General features: G+C 44.6%; 1 protein-coding gene across 50 annotated transcripts in view; it reads left to right on the top strand.

The window, feature by feature from the left end:
* The window catches only part of Kansl3 (KAT8 regulatory NSL complex subunit 3), a 43,486-nt gene that overhangs the window by 24,198 nt on the left and 3,566 nt on the right, over positions 1-15,722 (top strand). For 31 of the 50 annotated variants that reach the window (XM_087566019.1, XM_087566010.1, XM_087566038.1 and 28 more), the window contains 6 exons: positions 941-1,132; positions 1,487-1,568; positions 1,928-2,058; positions 2,828-2,937; positions 3,296-3,518; positions 3,806-3,939. In XM_087566019.1, coding sequence (XP_087422145.1) covers positions 941-1,132; positions 1,487-1,568; positions 1,928-2,058; positions 2,828-2,937; positions 3,296-3,518; positions 3,806-3,939 — 872 coding nt within the window. The remainder of the gene's footprint in view (positions 1-940; positions 1,133-1,486; positions 1,569-1,927; positions 2,059-2,827; positions 2,938-3,295; positions 3,519-3,805; positions 3,940-15,722) is intronic. The other 19 variants (XM_087566029.1, XM_087566005.1, XM_087566032.1 and 16 more) reach the window with 1 other exon arrangement.

Below are 15,722 nucleotides of genomic sequence, written 5' to 3'. Positions count from 1 at the left end.
CTCACTATAACCCCATGCCAGCAACGCCCCATGTTTATTGGCCTGCTGTCTTTTTTTTTTTTTTTTTTTTTTTTTTTTTTTTGGTTCTTTTTTTCGGAGCTGGGGACCGAACCCAGGGCCTTGCGCTTCCTAGGCAAGCGCTCTACCACTGAGCTAAATCCCCAACCCCTGGCCTGCTGTCTTGCTCCTACCCCAGCTCCCTACTCTGTGCGTGCTAAGAAGGACAAAAGAGAGACTTCTGAGGTTACAGAGTAGGAAACTGAGAAAGCCTAAAGGTTAGCATGTCTAGAAAGCTTGCCTTTATGCACAGTGATCTGTTTGAGTTAATGGAAGCCCATATCCCCAGAGCTGGTTGTGACACAGGCCACTTCTTCCTTGTTTGGGCAGCAGCTCAAATGCTACCTCATCCAGTAGTTCTGAGAGCCAGCATGTCATGGTAACTGTCTGTCTGCCCTACCTCCATTTGACAAGCAAACCCCTCTGCCTCTAATGCATAATAGAGATTGCGGAAGCCTTGTGAAAACACCCTTATGCAGAGAATTAGGTGCCCTGCCTGTGTATGTTCCTCATAGGCTGTTTACTGTCCTCAACTATAGGACAGCTTGGGAGAAGGTGTATAAGAGGGAAAAGCTGAGAGAACTGACTGTTTACTTAGTTCTCTGATGGTGTTGGTTTTGCTAGAGAGTGTCAGCATGCCCTTTATCCTTTGGTTCCCAACAGCTCAAGGCCCCTTGTCTCCCTACACCAGGGCAGCTGAAATGGGCCAAGTTATCTCTTAGATGCTCCAAGCCAGGTCCTCAGTGGGTGGGACCTGAGGTAGAAATTTAAGTGTGACCTGTACCTGTGTCACTTCTCTGCATCTTCCACATGGCTCTTCTGACTGGCTTGGCCTGTGGTATTTATAAGTTATGGAAGATCTTACTTCAGCTCTATTTCTTAGTTCCCATTTCATCAGAACCAGTGGAGGAGGTAGAGAAAGAAGAGCTTCGGGTCCAGCTGAAGAGGCACCATCCTTCCAGTCCTCTTCCTGGCGCAAAGCCCTCCAAGCGACCGAAGATCAAAGTGTCCCTGATCTCCCAAGGGGACACAGTTGGGGGGCCTTGTACTCTTTCTCAAGGTGGAACTCCTGAAGGTGAGTCTTTTGCGGTGTGTTTGGTAAAGGCTGGTCAGTGTTTCCAGACTTGGCAGGCAACCCAACCTCTGTCAGTGCCATGGACAACTGGAGCAGAGATGGTTTGAAGTCACACATAGTGGGAAAGTGGTAGTCACCTGTCTCAAGAAAGGAGACCATTTAGAACATTACATACTGTGTCCATGGGGGGTTTCAATTAAGGTAATACGATACTCTAGCAAGTTTAAAAGCTGGAAGGAAGGTAGAACCCCAGCTCTCCTGTAATAGCATAGCTGTTCTTTTTCACCTCCATCTTAAATCCAGCCTTGGTTTAGGAGCAACTTAGGACTGACCTTGGTCTTGGTTGTTCTGCAGCTGCTGGAGGGAAGCCCATCACCATGACTCTGGGAGCTTCAGCAGGAGCCAAGGAGCTCACTGGACTTCTCACTACAGCCAAGTGAGTCTGTCTGCCTTTGGTCTCCTAGTCCCTCTCTCTCTTCGCTCAACTATTGCTTCTTTTGGTGTTCAGGGAAGTTGAGAGATTCTGGAGTCAGTTGTCGGTGTTTGACTTTCCTGATTGGAGCTTGCTTTCATATCTGTCAGCTTTGAGTTCATTTTTCCTCAGGAGATTGCAGAGCATCCACTGACTTTACTTGACTTGAATTCTTAGTTTAGGCCTGGCTTAGATAGAGGTGGGGCTTAAAAGCTAAAACAAAGCAACAGAAGAGTCTTCCTTGCTGGACTTCACTGGAATACCCCCCTTGTGGCTGTGGGCTGCTGCTCTTTGGATAACAGGGCTCCTTCCTTTGTTTCCAGGTCAAGTTCTTCTGAAGGTGGAGTTACAGCCAGCGCAGCACCATCTGTGGCTTCCAGCAATGCCACACCTAATGCCATCCACACGTTGCAGAGCCGATTGGTGGCCACTTCTCCAGGCAGCTCCCTTCCAGGTATCTTGTAGCCCATCACACCCTCTACCGGGGGCCTTTTGGATCTGCTGCTTGAGGGTGGGTGGTCTTAGACCAGGAGTTCTAGAACTGGAGCTAGAAGGAGTAGCTCTGCTCTCCTGCTGTGGCAGAAGCTAACGGAAGCTGGGATGAGCTTGAGTGAGGGAAACTCCTTGTCTTTACTGTCTATAGGGGCTTTGTCCTTTACTGTGAGGATGGACAATGCCCGGGTTGTGTTTCTTCTTTTTAATACCTCCAACTAGATAAAGCTGGGGGTGGTGCAAAGTGAGATGTGCTTTACCTCTTTGTTGTCTGCTTTGCTGAGCCCAACTTGCCTGGAAGGGCTGATTGCCTGACACATGGGTTAGGACATTGCTGGATTACCTTTCCTTTAAGATTTTACTTTGAGATTGTTGAACTGTGTGTAATGTGCTCAGGTATCTGAGTCCACTTCGTTTAGTCTTTCTATTTCTGTAGAAGTAATTGAATTTGTGTTTCTGAAAAGTAGGATTCCTAATGCTGATCAGAGTGCAGGATTGCTGTGTGATCTTAGAGCAGGCTGCAGAGCACACATCCAAGGCAGTGTCTGGCGTGGCCCCTGTGCTGGTGTGGTGACTGCTGCTGTGTGCTGGGAAGGCTCTCCTGGTATCTTTCTGAGGGCAGGGCAGTACTTAAGGGCAGGTTTAGGTTGTTGAAGAGTGGAAAGCATTGTAGGCTGCTTGGGGTCCAGTACACAGACTGACATCTGCTGCTGTCTGCTATGTCCTCCTAGGGGCCGCGTCAGCCAGCAGCCTCCTCCAAGGCCTCAGCTTCAGCCTGCAGGATATTAGCAGCAAGACCACTGGTCTCCCAGGGAGTCCCTCCCCAGGGCCAGCCCCACAGGTACATCATCTGTTGTACTGGACAGTGTGGGATCAGGACTTCTTAGGGAAGGGAGGTTCTGTCTGGTGTGAGTGGGTTCTAATGCATAGTCAAGAAGCTACCATACATTATAATCTATGACTTACTCTATGGGCTTAGGTCAGTTTCTTTGCATCTCTATCTTGTGTCTTCATCTATAAAGTAAGGTAGTAATAATATTAGCTCCCTCATACATTTGTGATGATTAAAGAGAATATAAAGATGAATAGAAATCGTAAACAATCCTGGAAGAGTACCTTAACATGTGCTAAGAGGCTCTCCAGGTTCCAATGTTGTTGTTGGGTGCTGACTTCTAATCATCTGGTTGTGTGTCCTATAGGCCACCAGTGTGAAATTGCCAACCCCCATGCAGAGCCTGGGTGCCATCACCACAGGCACGAGCACCATTGTCCGTACCATTCCTGTGGCCACCACTCTTTCCTCCTTGGCTGCCACCCCTGGTGGGAAACCCACTGCCATCCACCAGCTGCTGACCAATGGAGGCCTCGCTAAGTTGGCAAGCAGCCTACCTGGCTTGGCTCAAATTTCCAACCAAGCATCAGGTAAGTCTCATGAAAAAGATGGGGACTTCCAGATCTAGGTATTTCCAGATCTCATAGGCAAGGTGTCCTCTCCTTGATTCTTGGGTTCAGCTCTGTGGAGTCTGCCCTCAGAACGGGCTAGAGAACACAGGCTGTGCCTTTCAAATTTACTGACAGAACGTGGACCTACCTACACCTACCCAGGAAGGAAGCCAAGACATTGCTTGGGGAAGAAACTGTTATCTGAAAGTAGAGGCCAGAAATCAATCCCTGTCTTCCTGTCTCTGTGCTGTCTGTCTCTTACTTAGGCTTAAAGGTCCCCACCACCATTACTCTGACACTCCGCGGCCAGCCAAGCAGAATCACTACACTAAGCCCTATGGGTTCAGGAGCAGCAGCATCCGAGGAGCCCAACTCCCAGATGCTGCCCTCTAGTTCACAGGTGAGTTGGCCTGGGCAGACGAGGAAGTGAGCTCCAGTTCAAGGTAAATGTGCGGCTGGCCAAAGGGCTGGCTGTAGCTACCATTGCACTGCGTTTGAAAGCAGACTGCATTCAAATTTGGACCCCGAGGTTTCTAGCCTTGTCACTTTGAGCAAGGCAGGACCTCTTTGAGTTGGCTGTTGTGAAGATTGAGGTAGTGCACCCATGTTTGGGCACAATGTTTTTGAGTATGTCTCTCCTTCCCTTTCTCCTCCTTCCCTTGGTTTCATCATTCAGAACTTGTGAGTAGAGACTGATTCTCAGACCATGGCTGCATTGCTGTCTTTTGGGGTATGGCTAGTTTTCTTTAGGGTTTACCCAGGAAGTAGTCATCGATCCCTCTTAGCTGACTTCCGTTATGGCTTTTTAAAGTAAAGTAAATGCTCCTAATCTATGAATGTTGATATAAGGAACCATCCAGAAATAGGAGGCTAAATGTCCTGGTCCAACACTGTACTCTTCTTCAGAAGCTTGGTTCACACAGGCTGTCTGCATATGAGGAGAGTACAGATTGAATTCAGTCTGCAGGCGGGTGGGTGGGCCGGTGGGCCCAGTTCCTCTGTTTTCCACCAGAACCAACCTGTCTGGGTACTACTGCAGGCACCCAACAGACCCTGAGCCATTCTATGAAAAAGGGGTTGAGGGCTGGAGAGGTGGCTCAGCGGTTAAGAACACTGACTGCTCTTCCAGAGGTCCTGAGTTCAAATCCCAGCCAACCACTTGGTGGCTCACAACCATCTGTAATGAGATCTGATACCCTCTTCTGGTGTGTCTGAAGACAGCAACAGAGAACTCATATACATGAAGTAAATCTTTAAAAAAAAAAAAAAAGAAAGAAAAAGGGGTTGAAAGCACCTACTACATTCATTTATTCTTTCCTTTCCTCCTCCTTCTTTCTACCTTCCTTCCTAACTTCCTTTTTCCCATGCATTGTGTATGCCCCGGGGTGTGTGTGTGTGTGTGTGTGTGTGTGTATGTGTGTGTGTGTGTGTGTATGTATACACATGTATGCTCACACACCATTCCATGGTCCGTGTGTGTGTGTGTGTGTGTGTGTGTGTGTGTGTGTGTGTGTGTGTATGTATGTATGTATACACATGTATGCTCACACACCATTCCATGGTCCATGTGTGGATTGGAGAACAACCTGTTCCCTCCTCCTACCATAGGGACTGGGAACCAAACAGGTTATCAGACCTAGTGTCAAAAGCCTTTACCCACTGAAGCACCTCTGTGTCCTATTTTGTGTTTTGTTTTTGTTGTTTTCTGACAAGGTTTCTCTGTGTAGCTTCCTGGAACTAGTTCAAAGCCCGCCTGGTGTAGAGCTAAGGATTGCCTTGAACTCCTGGTCCTCGTTTCCCCACCTCCTGACTCCAACTACAGTGCATGCCTGTCGTTTCCCTCAATTCCTGGTTGTTCTTGATAACACTTAGGATTTAACCCTGCATCCCATGCAGACACTGCCCTGCCAGAACTATAGGCCAAGCCATTTTATCTTTCTATTCAGTAGTTGACTTTTTTTTTTTTTTTTTTTTGGCAAGGTACCTGTATCATTTAATTTAATTCTTATCAAAACTAAAGGAGAACAGATCTAACACTCCACATCTTCATCAACATTTATAAATTCTAAAAGCTTTTCCTTAAATAGAAGCTATTGCCATTAGGTGAATGGTGCTATCTTAGCATGGCTTTTTTTTTTTTTTTTTTTTTTTGGTTCTTTTTTTTTCGGAGCTGGGGACCGAACCCAGGGCCTTGCGCTTCCTAGGTAAGCGCTCTACCACTGAGCTAAATCCCCAGGCCCCTTAGCATGGCTTTGAATCAGCTTTCCTTAACCTAATGATACAAAGCACCTGCCTGTGCTGGCTTTGTATCTTACATGGTAAGGGTCTATATTCATGTATAGATATCACACACACACACACACACACCTTTTTTTTATTGCTCTAACTTGATACTTCTAATATTACTGTGGAATGGGAGTGATCTGAGCTGGCCTCTCTTACTTTACTAAGAAGGGATCAACATTCTTTTCCCCAAAAGTCTGATGTCCATAAACATTTTTCCAGGTGCCTTTTATATAGTTGAAAATCACTGTTCTTTTTCGAGTTGGTTGATATTTTCATTGTGAGTCAATATAGAATTACATACAAATACTTTTCTTTGTTCATTCAGATACTATGTTTGCCAATGTCAGTCTTGATGTCTTCAACTATGTAGATTGGGTTTTAAAATTGAACCAACCTTACATCCCTAGAAATTTTTGGGTAACTTTACTTTTTGTTCCATGTTCATAAAGTCTGTTCTCTAATTTTTTTTTTTTTTTTTTTTGGTGGGTGAGTTTATTTATTTTTTTTTATTTTTTTTTATTTTTTTTTTTATTAACTTGAATATTTCTTATATACATTTCAAGTGTTATTCCCTTTCCCGGTTTCCGGACAAACATCACCCTCCCCCCTCCCCTTCCTTGTGGGTGTTCCCCTCCCAAACCTCCCCCCATTGCCACCCTCCCCGCATAGTCTAGTTCACTGGGGGTTCAGTCTTAGCAGGACCCAGGGCTTCCCCTTCCACTGGTGCTCTTACTAGGATATTCATTGCTACCTATGGGGACAGAGTCCAGGGTCAGTCCATGTATAGTCTTTAGGTAGTGGCTTAGTCCCTGGAAGCTCTGGTTGCTTGACATTGTTGTACTTTTGGGGTCTCGAGCACCTTCAAGCTCTTCCAGTTCTTTCTCTGATTCCTTCAACGGGGGACCTATTCTCAGTTCAGTGGTTTGCTGCTGGCATTCGCCTCTGTATTTGCTGTATTCTGGCTGTGTCTCTCAGGAGCGATCTACATCCGGCTCCTGTCGGTCTGCACTTCTTTGCTTCATCCATCTTGTCTAATTGGGTGGCTGTATATGTATGGGCCACCTGTGGGGCAGGCTCTGAATGGGTGTTCCTTCAGTCTCTGTTTTAATCTTTGCCTCTCCCTTCCCTGCCAAGGGTATTCTTTTTCCTCATTTAAAGAAGGAGTGAAGCATTCACATTTTGATCATCCGTCTTGAGTTTCCTTTGTTCTAGGGATCTAGGGTAATTCAAGCATTTGGGCTAATAGCCACTTATCAATGAGTGCATACCATGTATGTCTTTCTGTGAGTGGGTTAGCTCACTCAGGATGATATTTTCCAGTTTCAACCATTTGCCTACGAATTTCATAAACTCGTTGTTTTTGATAGCTGAGTAATATTCCATTGTGTAGATGTACCACATTTTCTGTATCCATTCCTCTGTTGAAGGGCATCTGGGTTCTTTCCAGTTTCTGGCTATTATAAATAAGGCTGCGATGAACATAGTGGAGCACGTGTCTCTTTTATATGTTGAGGCATCTTTTGGGTATATGCCCAAGAGAGGTATGGCTGGATCCTCAGGCAGTTCAATGTCCAATTTTCTGAGGATCCTCCAGACTGATTTCCAGAATGGTTGTACCAGTTTGCAATCCCACCAACAATGGAGGAGTGTTCCTCTTCCTCCACATCCTCGCCAGCATCTGCTGTCACCTGAGTTTTTGATCTTAGCCATTCTCACTGGTGTGAGGTGAAATCTCAGGGTTGTTTTGATTTGCATTTCCCTTATGACTAAAGATGTTGAACATTTCTTTAGGTGTTTCTCAGCCATTCGGCATTCCTCAGCTGTGAATTCTTTGTTTAGCTCTGAACCCCATTTTTTAATAGGGTTATTTGTTTCCCTGCGGTCTAACTTCTTGAGTTCTTTGTATATTTTGGATATAAGGCCTCTATCTGTTATAGGATTGGTAAAGATCTTTTCCCAATCTGTTGGTTGCCGTTTTGTCCTAACCACAGTGTCCTTTGCCTTACAGAAGCTTTGCAGTTTTATGAGATCCCATTTGTCGATTCTTGATCTTAGAGCATAAGCCATTGGTGTTTTGTTCAGGAAATTTTTTCCAGTGCCCATGTGTTCCAGATGCTTCCCTAGTTTTTCTTCTATTAGTTTGAGTGTGTCTGGTTTGATGTGGAGGTCCTTGATCCACTTGGACTTAAGCTTTGTACAGGGTGATAAGCATGGATCGATCTGCATTCTTCTACATGTTGCCCTCCAGTTGAACCAGCACCATTTGCTGAAAATGCTATCTTTTTTCCATTGGATGGTTTTGGCTCCTTTGTCAAAAATCAAGTGACCATAGGTGTGTGGGTTCATTTCTGGGTCTTCATTTTTTTTTTTTTTTTTTTTTTTTTTTTTTTTTTGGTTCTTTTTTTCGGAGCTGGGGACCGAACCCAGGGCCTTGCGCTTCCTAGGCAAGCGCTCTACCACTGAGCTAAATCCGCAGCCCCCCATTTCTGGGTCTTCAATTCTATTCCATTGGTCTATCTGTCTGTCTCTGTACCAATACCATGCAGTTTTTATCACTATTGCTCTGTAATACTGCTTGAGTTCAGGGATAGTGATTCCCCCTGAAGTCCTCTTATTGTTGAGGATAGCTTTAGCTATCCTGGGTTTTTTGTTATTCCAGATGAATTTGCAAATTGTTCTGTCTACCTCTTTGAAGAATTGGATTGGTATTTTGATGGGGATTGCATTGAATCTGTAGATTGCTTTTGGTAAAATGGCCATTTTTACTATATTAATCCTGCCAATCCATGAGCATGGGAGATCTTTCCATCTTCTGAGGTCTTCTTCAATTTCTTTCCTCAGTGTCTTGAAGTTCTTATTGTACAGATCTTTTACTTGCTTGGTTAAAGTCACACCGAGGTACTTTATATTATTTGGGTCTATTATGAAGGGTGTCGTTTCCCTAATTTCTTTCTCGGCTTGTTTCTCTTTTGTATAGAGGAAGGCAACTGATTTATTTGAGTTAATTTTATACCCAGCCACTTTGCTGAAGTTGTTTATCAGCTTTAGTAGTTCTCTGGTGGAACTTTTGGGATCACTTAAATATACTATCATGTCGTCTGCAAATAGTGATATTTTGACCTCTTCTTTTCCGATCTGTATCCCCTTGATCTCCTTTTGTTGTCTGATTGCTCTGGCTAGAACTTCAAGAACTATATTGAATAAGTAGGGAGAGAGTGGGCAGCCTTGTCTAGTCCCTGATTTTAGTGGGATTGCTTCAAGTTTCTCTCCATTTAGTTTAATGTTAGCAACTGGTTTGCTGTATATGGCTTTTACTATGTTTAGGTATGGGCCTTGAATACCTATTCTTTCCAGGACTTTTATCATGAAGGGGTGTTGAATTTTGTCAAATGCTTTCTCAGCATCTAATGAAATGATCATGTGGTTCTGTTCTTTCAGTTTGTTTATATGATGGATCACGTTGACGGTTTTCCTTATATTAAACCATCCCTGCATGCCTGGGATGAAGCCTACTTGATCATGGTGGATGATTGTTTTGATGTGCTCTTGAATTCGGTTTGCCAGAATTTTATTGAGTATTTTTGCGTCGATATTCATAAGGGAAATTGGTCTGAAGTTCTCTTTCTTTGTTGGGTCTTTGTGTGGTTTAGGTATAAGAGTAATTGTGGCTTCATAGAAGGAATTCGGTAGGGCTCCATCTGTTTCAATTTTGTGGAATAGTTTGGATAATATTGGTATAAGGTCTTCTATGAAGGTTTGATAGAATTCTGCACTAAACCCGTCTGGACCTGGGCTCTTTTTGGTTGGGAGACCTTTAATGACTGCTTCTATTTCCTTAGGAGTTATGGGGTTGTTTAACTGGTTTATCTGTTCCTGATTTAACTTCGATACCTGGTATCTGTCTAGGAAATTGTCCATTTCCTGAAGATTTTCAAGTTTTGTTGAATATAGGTTTTTATAGTAAGATCTGATGATTTTTTGAATTTCCTCTGAATCTGTAGTTATGTCTCCCTTTTCATTTCTGATTTTGTTAATTTGGACGCACTCTCTGTGTCCTCTCGTTAGTCTGGCTAAGGGTTTATCTATCTTGTTGATTTTCTCAAAGAACCAGCTTTTGGTTCTGTTGATTCTTTCTATGGTCCTTTTTGTTTCTACTTGGTTGATTTCAGCTCTGAGTTTGATTATTTCCTGCCTTCTACTCCTCCTGGGTGTATTTGCTTCTTTTTGTTCTAGAGCTTTTAGGTGTGCTGTCAAGCTGCTGACATATGCTCTTTCCTGTTTCTTTCTGCAGGCACTCAGCGCTATGAGTTTTCCTCTTAGCACAGCTTTCATTGTGTCCCATAAGTTTGGGTATGTTGTACCTTCATTTTCATTAAATTCTAAAAAGTTTTTAATTTCTTTCTTTATTTCTTCCTTGACCAGGTTATCATTGAGTAGAGCATTGTTCAATTTCCACGTATATGTGGGCATTCTTCCCTTATTGTTATTGAAGACCAGTTTTAGGCCGTGGTGGTCCGATAGCACGCATGGGATTATTTCTATCTTTCTGTACCTGTTGAGGCCCGTTTTTTGACCAATTATATGGTCAATTTTGGAGAAAGTACCATGAGGAGCTGAGAAGAAGGTATATCCTTTTGCTTTAGGATAGAATGTTCTATAAATATCCGTTAAGTCCATTTGGCTCATGACTTCTCTTAGTCTGTCTACATCTCTGTTTAATTTCTGTTTCCATGATCTGTCCATTGATGAGAGTGGGGTGTTGAAATCTCCCACTATTATTGTGTGAGGTGCAATGTGTGTTTTGAGCTTTAGTAAGGTTTCTTTTACATATGTAGGTGCCCTTGTATTTGGGGCATAGATATTTAGGATTGAGAGTTCATCTTGGTGGATTTTTCCTTTGATGAATATGAAGTGTCCTTCCTTATCTTTTTTGATGACTTTTAGTTGAAAATTGATTTTATTTGATATTAGAATGGCTACTCCAGCTTGCTTCTTCTGACCATTTGCTTGGAAAATTGTTTTCCAGCCTTTCACTCTGAGGTAATGTCTGTCTTTGTCTCTGAGGTGTGTTTCCTGTAGGCAGCAGAATGCAGGGTCCTCGTTGCGTATCCAGTTTGTTAATCTATGTCTTTTTATTGGGGAGTTGAGGCCATTGATATTGAGAGATATTAAGGAATAGTGATTATTGCTTCCCGTTATATTCATATTTGGAAGTGAGGTTATGTTTGTGTGCTTTCATTCCCTTTGTTTTGTTGCCAAGATGATTAGTTTCTTGCTTCTAGGGTATAGCTTGCCTCCTTATGTTGGGCTTTACCCTTTATTATCCTTTGTAGTGCTGGACTTGTAGAAAGATATTGTGTAAATTTGGTTTTGTCATGGAATATCTTGGTTTCTCCATCTATGTTAATTGAGAGTTTTGCAGGATACAGTAACCTGGGCTGGCATTTGTGTTCTCTTAGGGTCTGTATGACATCTGTCCAGGATCTTCTGGCCTTCATAGTTTCTGGCGAAAAGTCTGGTGTGATTCTGATAGGTCTGCCTTTATATGTTACTTGACCTTTTTCCCTTACTGCTTTTAATATTCTTTCTTTATTTTGTGCGTTTGGTGTTTTGACAATTATGTGACGGGAGGTGTTTCTTTTCTGGTCCAATCTATTTGGAGTTCTGTAGGCTTCTTGTATGCCTATGGGTATCTCTTTTTTTAGGTTAGGGAAGTTTTCTTCTATGATTTTGTTGAAGATATTTACTGGTCCTTTGAGCTGGGAGTCTTCACTCTCTTCTATACCTATTATCCTTAGGTTTGATCTTCTCATTGAGTCCTGGATTTCCTGTATGTTTTGGACCAGTAGCTTTTTCCGCTTTACATTATCTTTGACAGTTGAGTCAATGATTTCTATGGAATCTTCTGCTCCCGAGATTCTCTCTTCCATCTCTTGAATTCTGTTGGTGAAGCTTGTATCTACAGCTCCTTGTCTTTTCTTTTGATTTTCTATGTCCAGGGTTGTTTCCATGTGTTCTTTCTTGATTGCTTCTATTTCCATTTTTAATTCCTTCAACTGTTTGATTGTGTTTTCCTGGAATTCTTTCAGGGATTTTTGCGATTCCTCTCTGTAGGCTTCTACTTGTTCTCTAAGGGAGTTCTTTATGTCTTTCTTGAAGTCCTCCAGCATCATGATCAAATATGATTTTGAAACTAGGTCTTGCTTTTCTGGTGTGTTTGGATATTCCGTGTTTGCTTTGGTGGGAGAATTGGGCTCCGATGATGCCATGTAGTCTTGGTTTCTGTTGCTTGGGTTCCTGTGCTTGCCTCTTGCCATCAGATTATCTCTAGTGTTACTTTGTTTTGCTATTTCTGACAGTGGCTAGACTGTCCTATAACCTGTGTGTCAGGAGTGCTGTAGACCTGTTTTCCTGTTTTCTTTCAGCCAGTTATGGGGACAGAGTGTTCTGCTTTCGGGCGTGTAGTTTTTCCTCTCTACAGGTCTTCAGCTGTTCCTGTGGGCCTGTGTCTTGAGTTCACCAGGCAGGTTTCTTGCAGGGGAAAAGTTGGTCCTACCTGCGGTTCCAAGGCTCAAGTTTGCTCGTGGGGTACTGCCTAAGTCCTCTCCGCTGTGGCAGCAACCGGGAAAATCTGTGCCGCTCCTTCCGGGAGCCTCCGTGCACCAGGGTTTCAGATGACGTTTGGTGTTTTCCTCTGGCGCCTGGATGTGCACAGAGTGCAGTCTCTTCTGGTTTCCCAGGCGTGTCTGCCTCTCTGAAGGTTCAGCTCTCCCTCCCATGGGATTTGGGTGCAGAGAACTGTTTATCCGGTCTGTTTCCTTCAGGTTCCGGCAGTGTCTCAGGCGCAGGGGTCCTGCCGCTCCCGGGCCCTCCCCTACGGGAACCCAGAGGCCTTATACAGTTGCCTCTTGGGCCAGGGATTGGGCAGGGGTGGGCAGTGTTGGTGGTCTCCTCCGCTCTGCAGCCTCAGGAGTGCCCACCTGATCAGGCGGTGAGGTCTCTCTCCCACGGGGTTTGGGAGCAGAGAGCTGCTGCGGTCCGGGATCCGCCGGTGTGGGACTTCCGGTAAACACAGGAAGTGCCTGGCCTTAGAGGAATTTTGCCTCTGTGTGTCCTGAGTTCACCAGGCAGGTTTCTTGCAGGGGAAAAGTTGGTCCTACCTGCAGTTCCAAGGCTCAAGTTTGCTCGTGGGGTACTGCCTAAGTCCTCTCCGCTGTGGCAGCAACCGGGAAGATCTGCGCCGCTCTTTCCAGGAGCCTCCGTGCACCAGGGTTCCAGATGGCGTTTGGTGTTTTCCTCTGGCGCCTGGATGTGCACAGAGTGCAGTCTCTTCTGGTTTCCCAGGCGTGTCCGCCTCTCTGAAGGTTCAGCTCTCCCTCCCACGGGATTTGGGTGCAGAGAACTGTTTATCTGGTCTGTTTCCTTCAGGTTCCGGCAGTGTCTCAGGCGCAGGGGTCCTGCCGCTCCCGGGCCCTCCCCTACGGGAACCCAGAGGCCTTATACAGTTGCCTCTTGGGCCAGGGATGTGGGCAGGGGCGGGCAGTGTTGGTGGTCTCCTCCGCTCTGCAGCCTCAGGAGTGCCCACCTGATCAGGCGGTGAGGTCTCTCTCCCAGTAGTTGACTTTTAACTTCTGCATCTTGTATGGGGGGTGTGTGTCTTTGTGCTCACACTTGTGTGGCGGGACCAGAGATTGGCTTTGGTTATCTTGTTGGTTCACTTCTCCACTGTAGTTTTTGAGACAGGATATCTCAGTGAATCTGAAAGTTATCATTTGTGCTAAGATTGGACAGACCTCAAGGCCCCAGGAGTACAGGTGTGCACCGTGAGTGTTTGTGAACAGGAGTCTAAAGTCAGGTCTTCATGCTTACTCAACGTTTACCCATCTTTCCAGTTCCCCCTTTGATTTATTTTTTAAGACAGGATCTTGCTGGATTGCTCAGGTTTACCTCAAGGCTGTGATCAGTCTACTTCAACCTCCCAAGTAGCTAGGATTACATGCATACAGCTAAAAAGTTTTCTTTTGAGATAGGGCTCTGGCTGGCCTGGAGTTTATAATGTAATCCAATCTGGCCTCAAATTGACTGAGATCACCCACATCTGCTAGAATATACACAGCCATTTTTGTTTGTTTTTCGACAATTTTCCCTATAGAAGGGCAGCATAGACTGCCCTTTTGACTCTCATTTCTGTCTTTGAGGCAGCATTTCATTCACTATGTAGACAGACTCTCAAGCCTCAGCCTTGCGAGGCCTGGGACCACTGGCATGCACACCATGCTCACAAGCATGCAGCACCAGGCCCTGCTGTAGTTCATTCACATTTTCACCTACTAAAGTAAAGGGTGAGTCCGTTTATCCTTAATAAACGTTTGAAGTTCTCTGCTTTAATGTTCCATGTTACTCCACATGTGAGCCTGTTGTATGACCTTGTCCCTTCTCTTTCTTTTTTTTTTTTAAGATTTATTCATTTATTATATATAAGTACACTGTAGCTGTCTTCAGACACACTAGAAGAGGGCATCAGATCTCATTACAGATGGTTGTGAGCCACCATGTGGTTGCTGGGAATTGAACTCATGACCTCTGGAAGAGCAGTCGGTGCTCTTAACCGCTGAGCCATCTCTCCAGCCCCCATGTTCAGACATCTCATGTAGATGATTCTAAGAGGGCATCTGCATCGTCAGATAACAAAAGGCTAGTGTAGAGAGAAAGTACGGGGCTGGAGAGATGGCTCAGCGGTTAAGACCACCGACTGCATGCACAAACCATCTCATCTTATTTTCTGTCAGTTTTGTTTGTGAACAGGAGTCTAAAGTCAGGTCTTCATGCTTACTCAACGTTTACCCATCTTTCCAGTTCCCCCTTTGATTTATTAGTCAGTTTGTTTTGTCAGAGATGGGTGCCCTGTGTTGTTCATACTGTTTATACCTCAGATGTGCAGTCTCTCCCAGGTGCACACCGCATGCCACACTCGTTGACTTTTATTATGTGTACAGAGGAAGCAAGACCCTGACGGGAGAACAGACTGGAAACAAGCTCCACTGACTAGAACTAGACTAGTTTTCTTTGTTTGCTTTTGCTTCCAGTGTGCGTGCGTGTGTGTGTGTGTGTGTGTGTGTGTGTGTGTGTGTGTGTGTGTGTGTGTGTGTGTGTGTGGTTTGAGGTCATTGGGACCCACGTTTTCCATGCTGAATTGAAGCACAGGTTGAAATAATGGGTGCATTATTGCTAGGCAGGTCCATTGTGGTCCTCCAACAGGAGAGGGGCAGTTAGGACAGTAAAGGTTGTCAAGACCAAGTTTCCAGTTTTACCTCTGTTCACATTGTCAAACAGTGTGATTTTAAAAAAAGAACTCTGCTTCGGGTTGTGCTTGGTTTTCAGCTGGTAGCTGTGTGATCCTGTGCAAATCACTTGAGTTCTTGAGGTTTGGGCCTTGTCATCCAGCTTGGTGTTGGTAGGGTTTCTGTTGCTGTGATAAAACGCCAGATCACAATGCATCATGAACCAGAGTCTGGGCAGAAGCCTTAGGGGATGCTACTTGCTAGCTTGCTCATTCCCTGCTCAGCCAGGCCCACCAACCCAGGGGTAGCTGCCACTGTGCACAGTGAGCTTGGCTCTCCCACAATCAAGATGTACCACAGGACAGTCTAGGAGTGGGGAGGAAATTTCCTCAATTAAGGTTATCTCAAAATTAGTTTTATCTTGTGTCAAGTTGACATAAAACTAGCCAGCTAAGCCAGGGCCTTAAAAACAAACTTATTTAAATGATAAAAGACAACTACCCACATTTGGTATTTGTGAGCCATTGGAAATGTGAACTCGGTGGATCCTTGCTGATTCTAAGACACTGCTTTCTTGTTGAGACACGCCCTCAAGTATATAGTTCAGACTGGTTTC

Source organism: Rattus norvegicus, chromosome 9 (genome assembly GCF_021556685.1).
Source record: "Rattus norvegicus strain SHRSP/BbbUtx chromosome 9, alternate assembly SHRSP_T2T, whole genome shotgun sequence".
In the NCBI taxonomy this organism is placed as follows: Eukaryota; Metazoa; Chordata; class Mammalia; order Rodentia; family Muridae; genus Rattus; species Rattus norvegicus.
The sequence above is the reverse complement of the archived record's forward strand: the minus strand, read 5'-3'. Positions and strand labels throughout refer to the sequence as shown.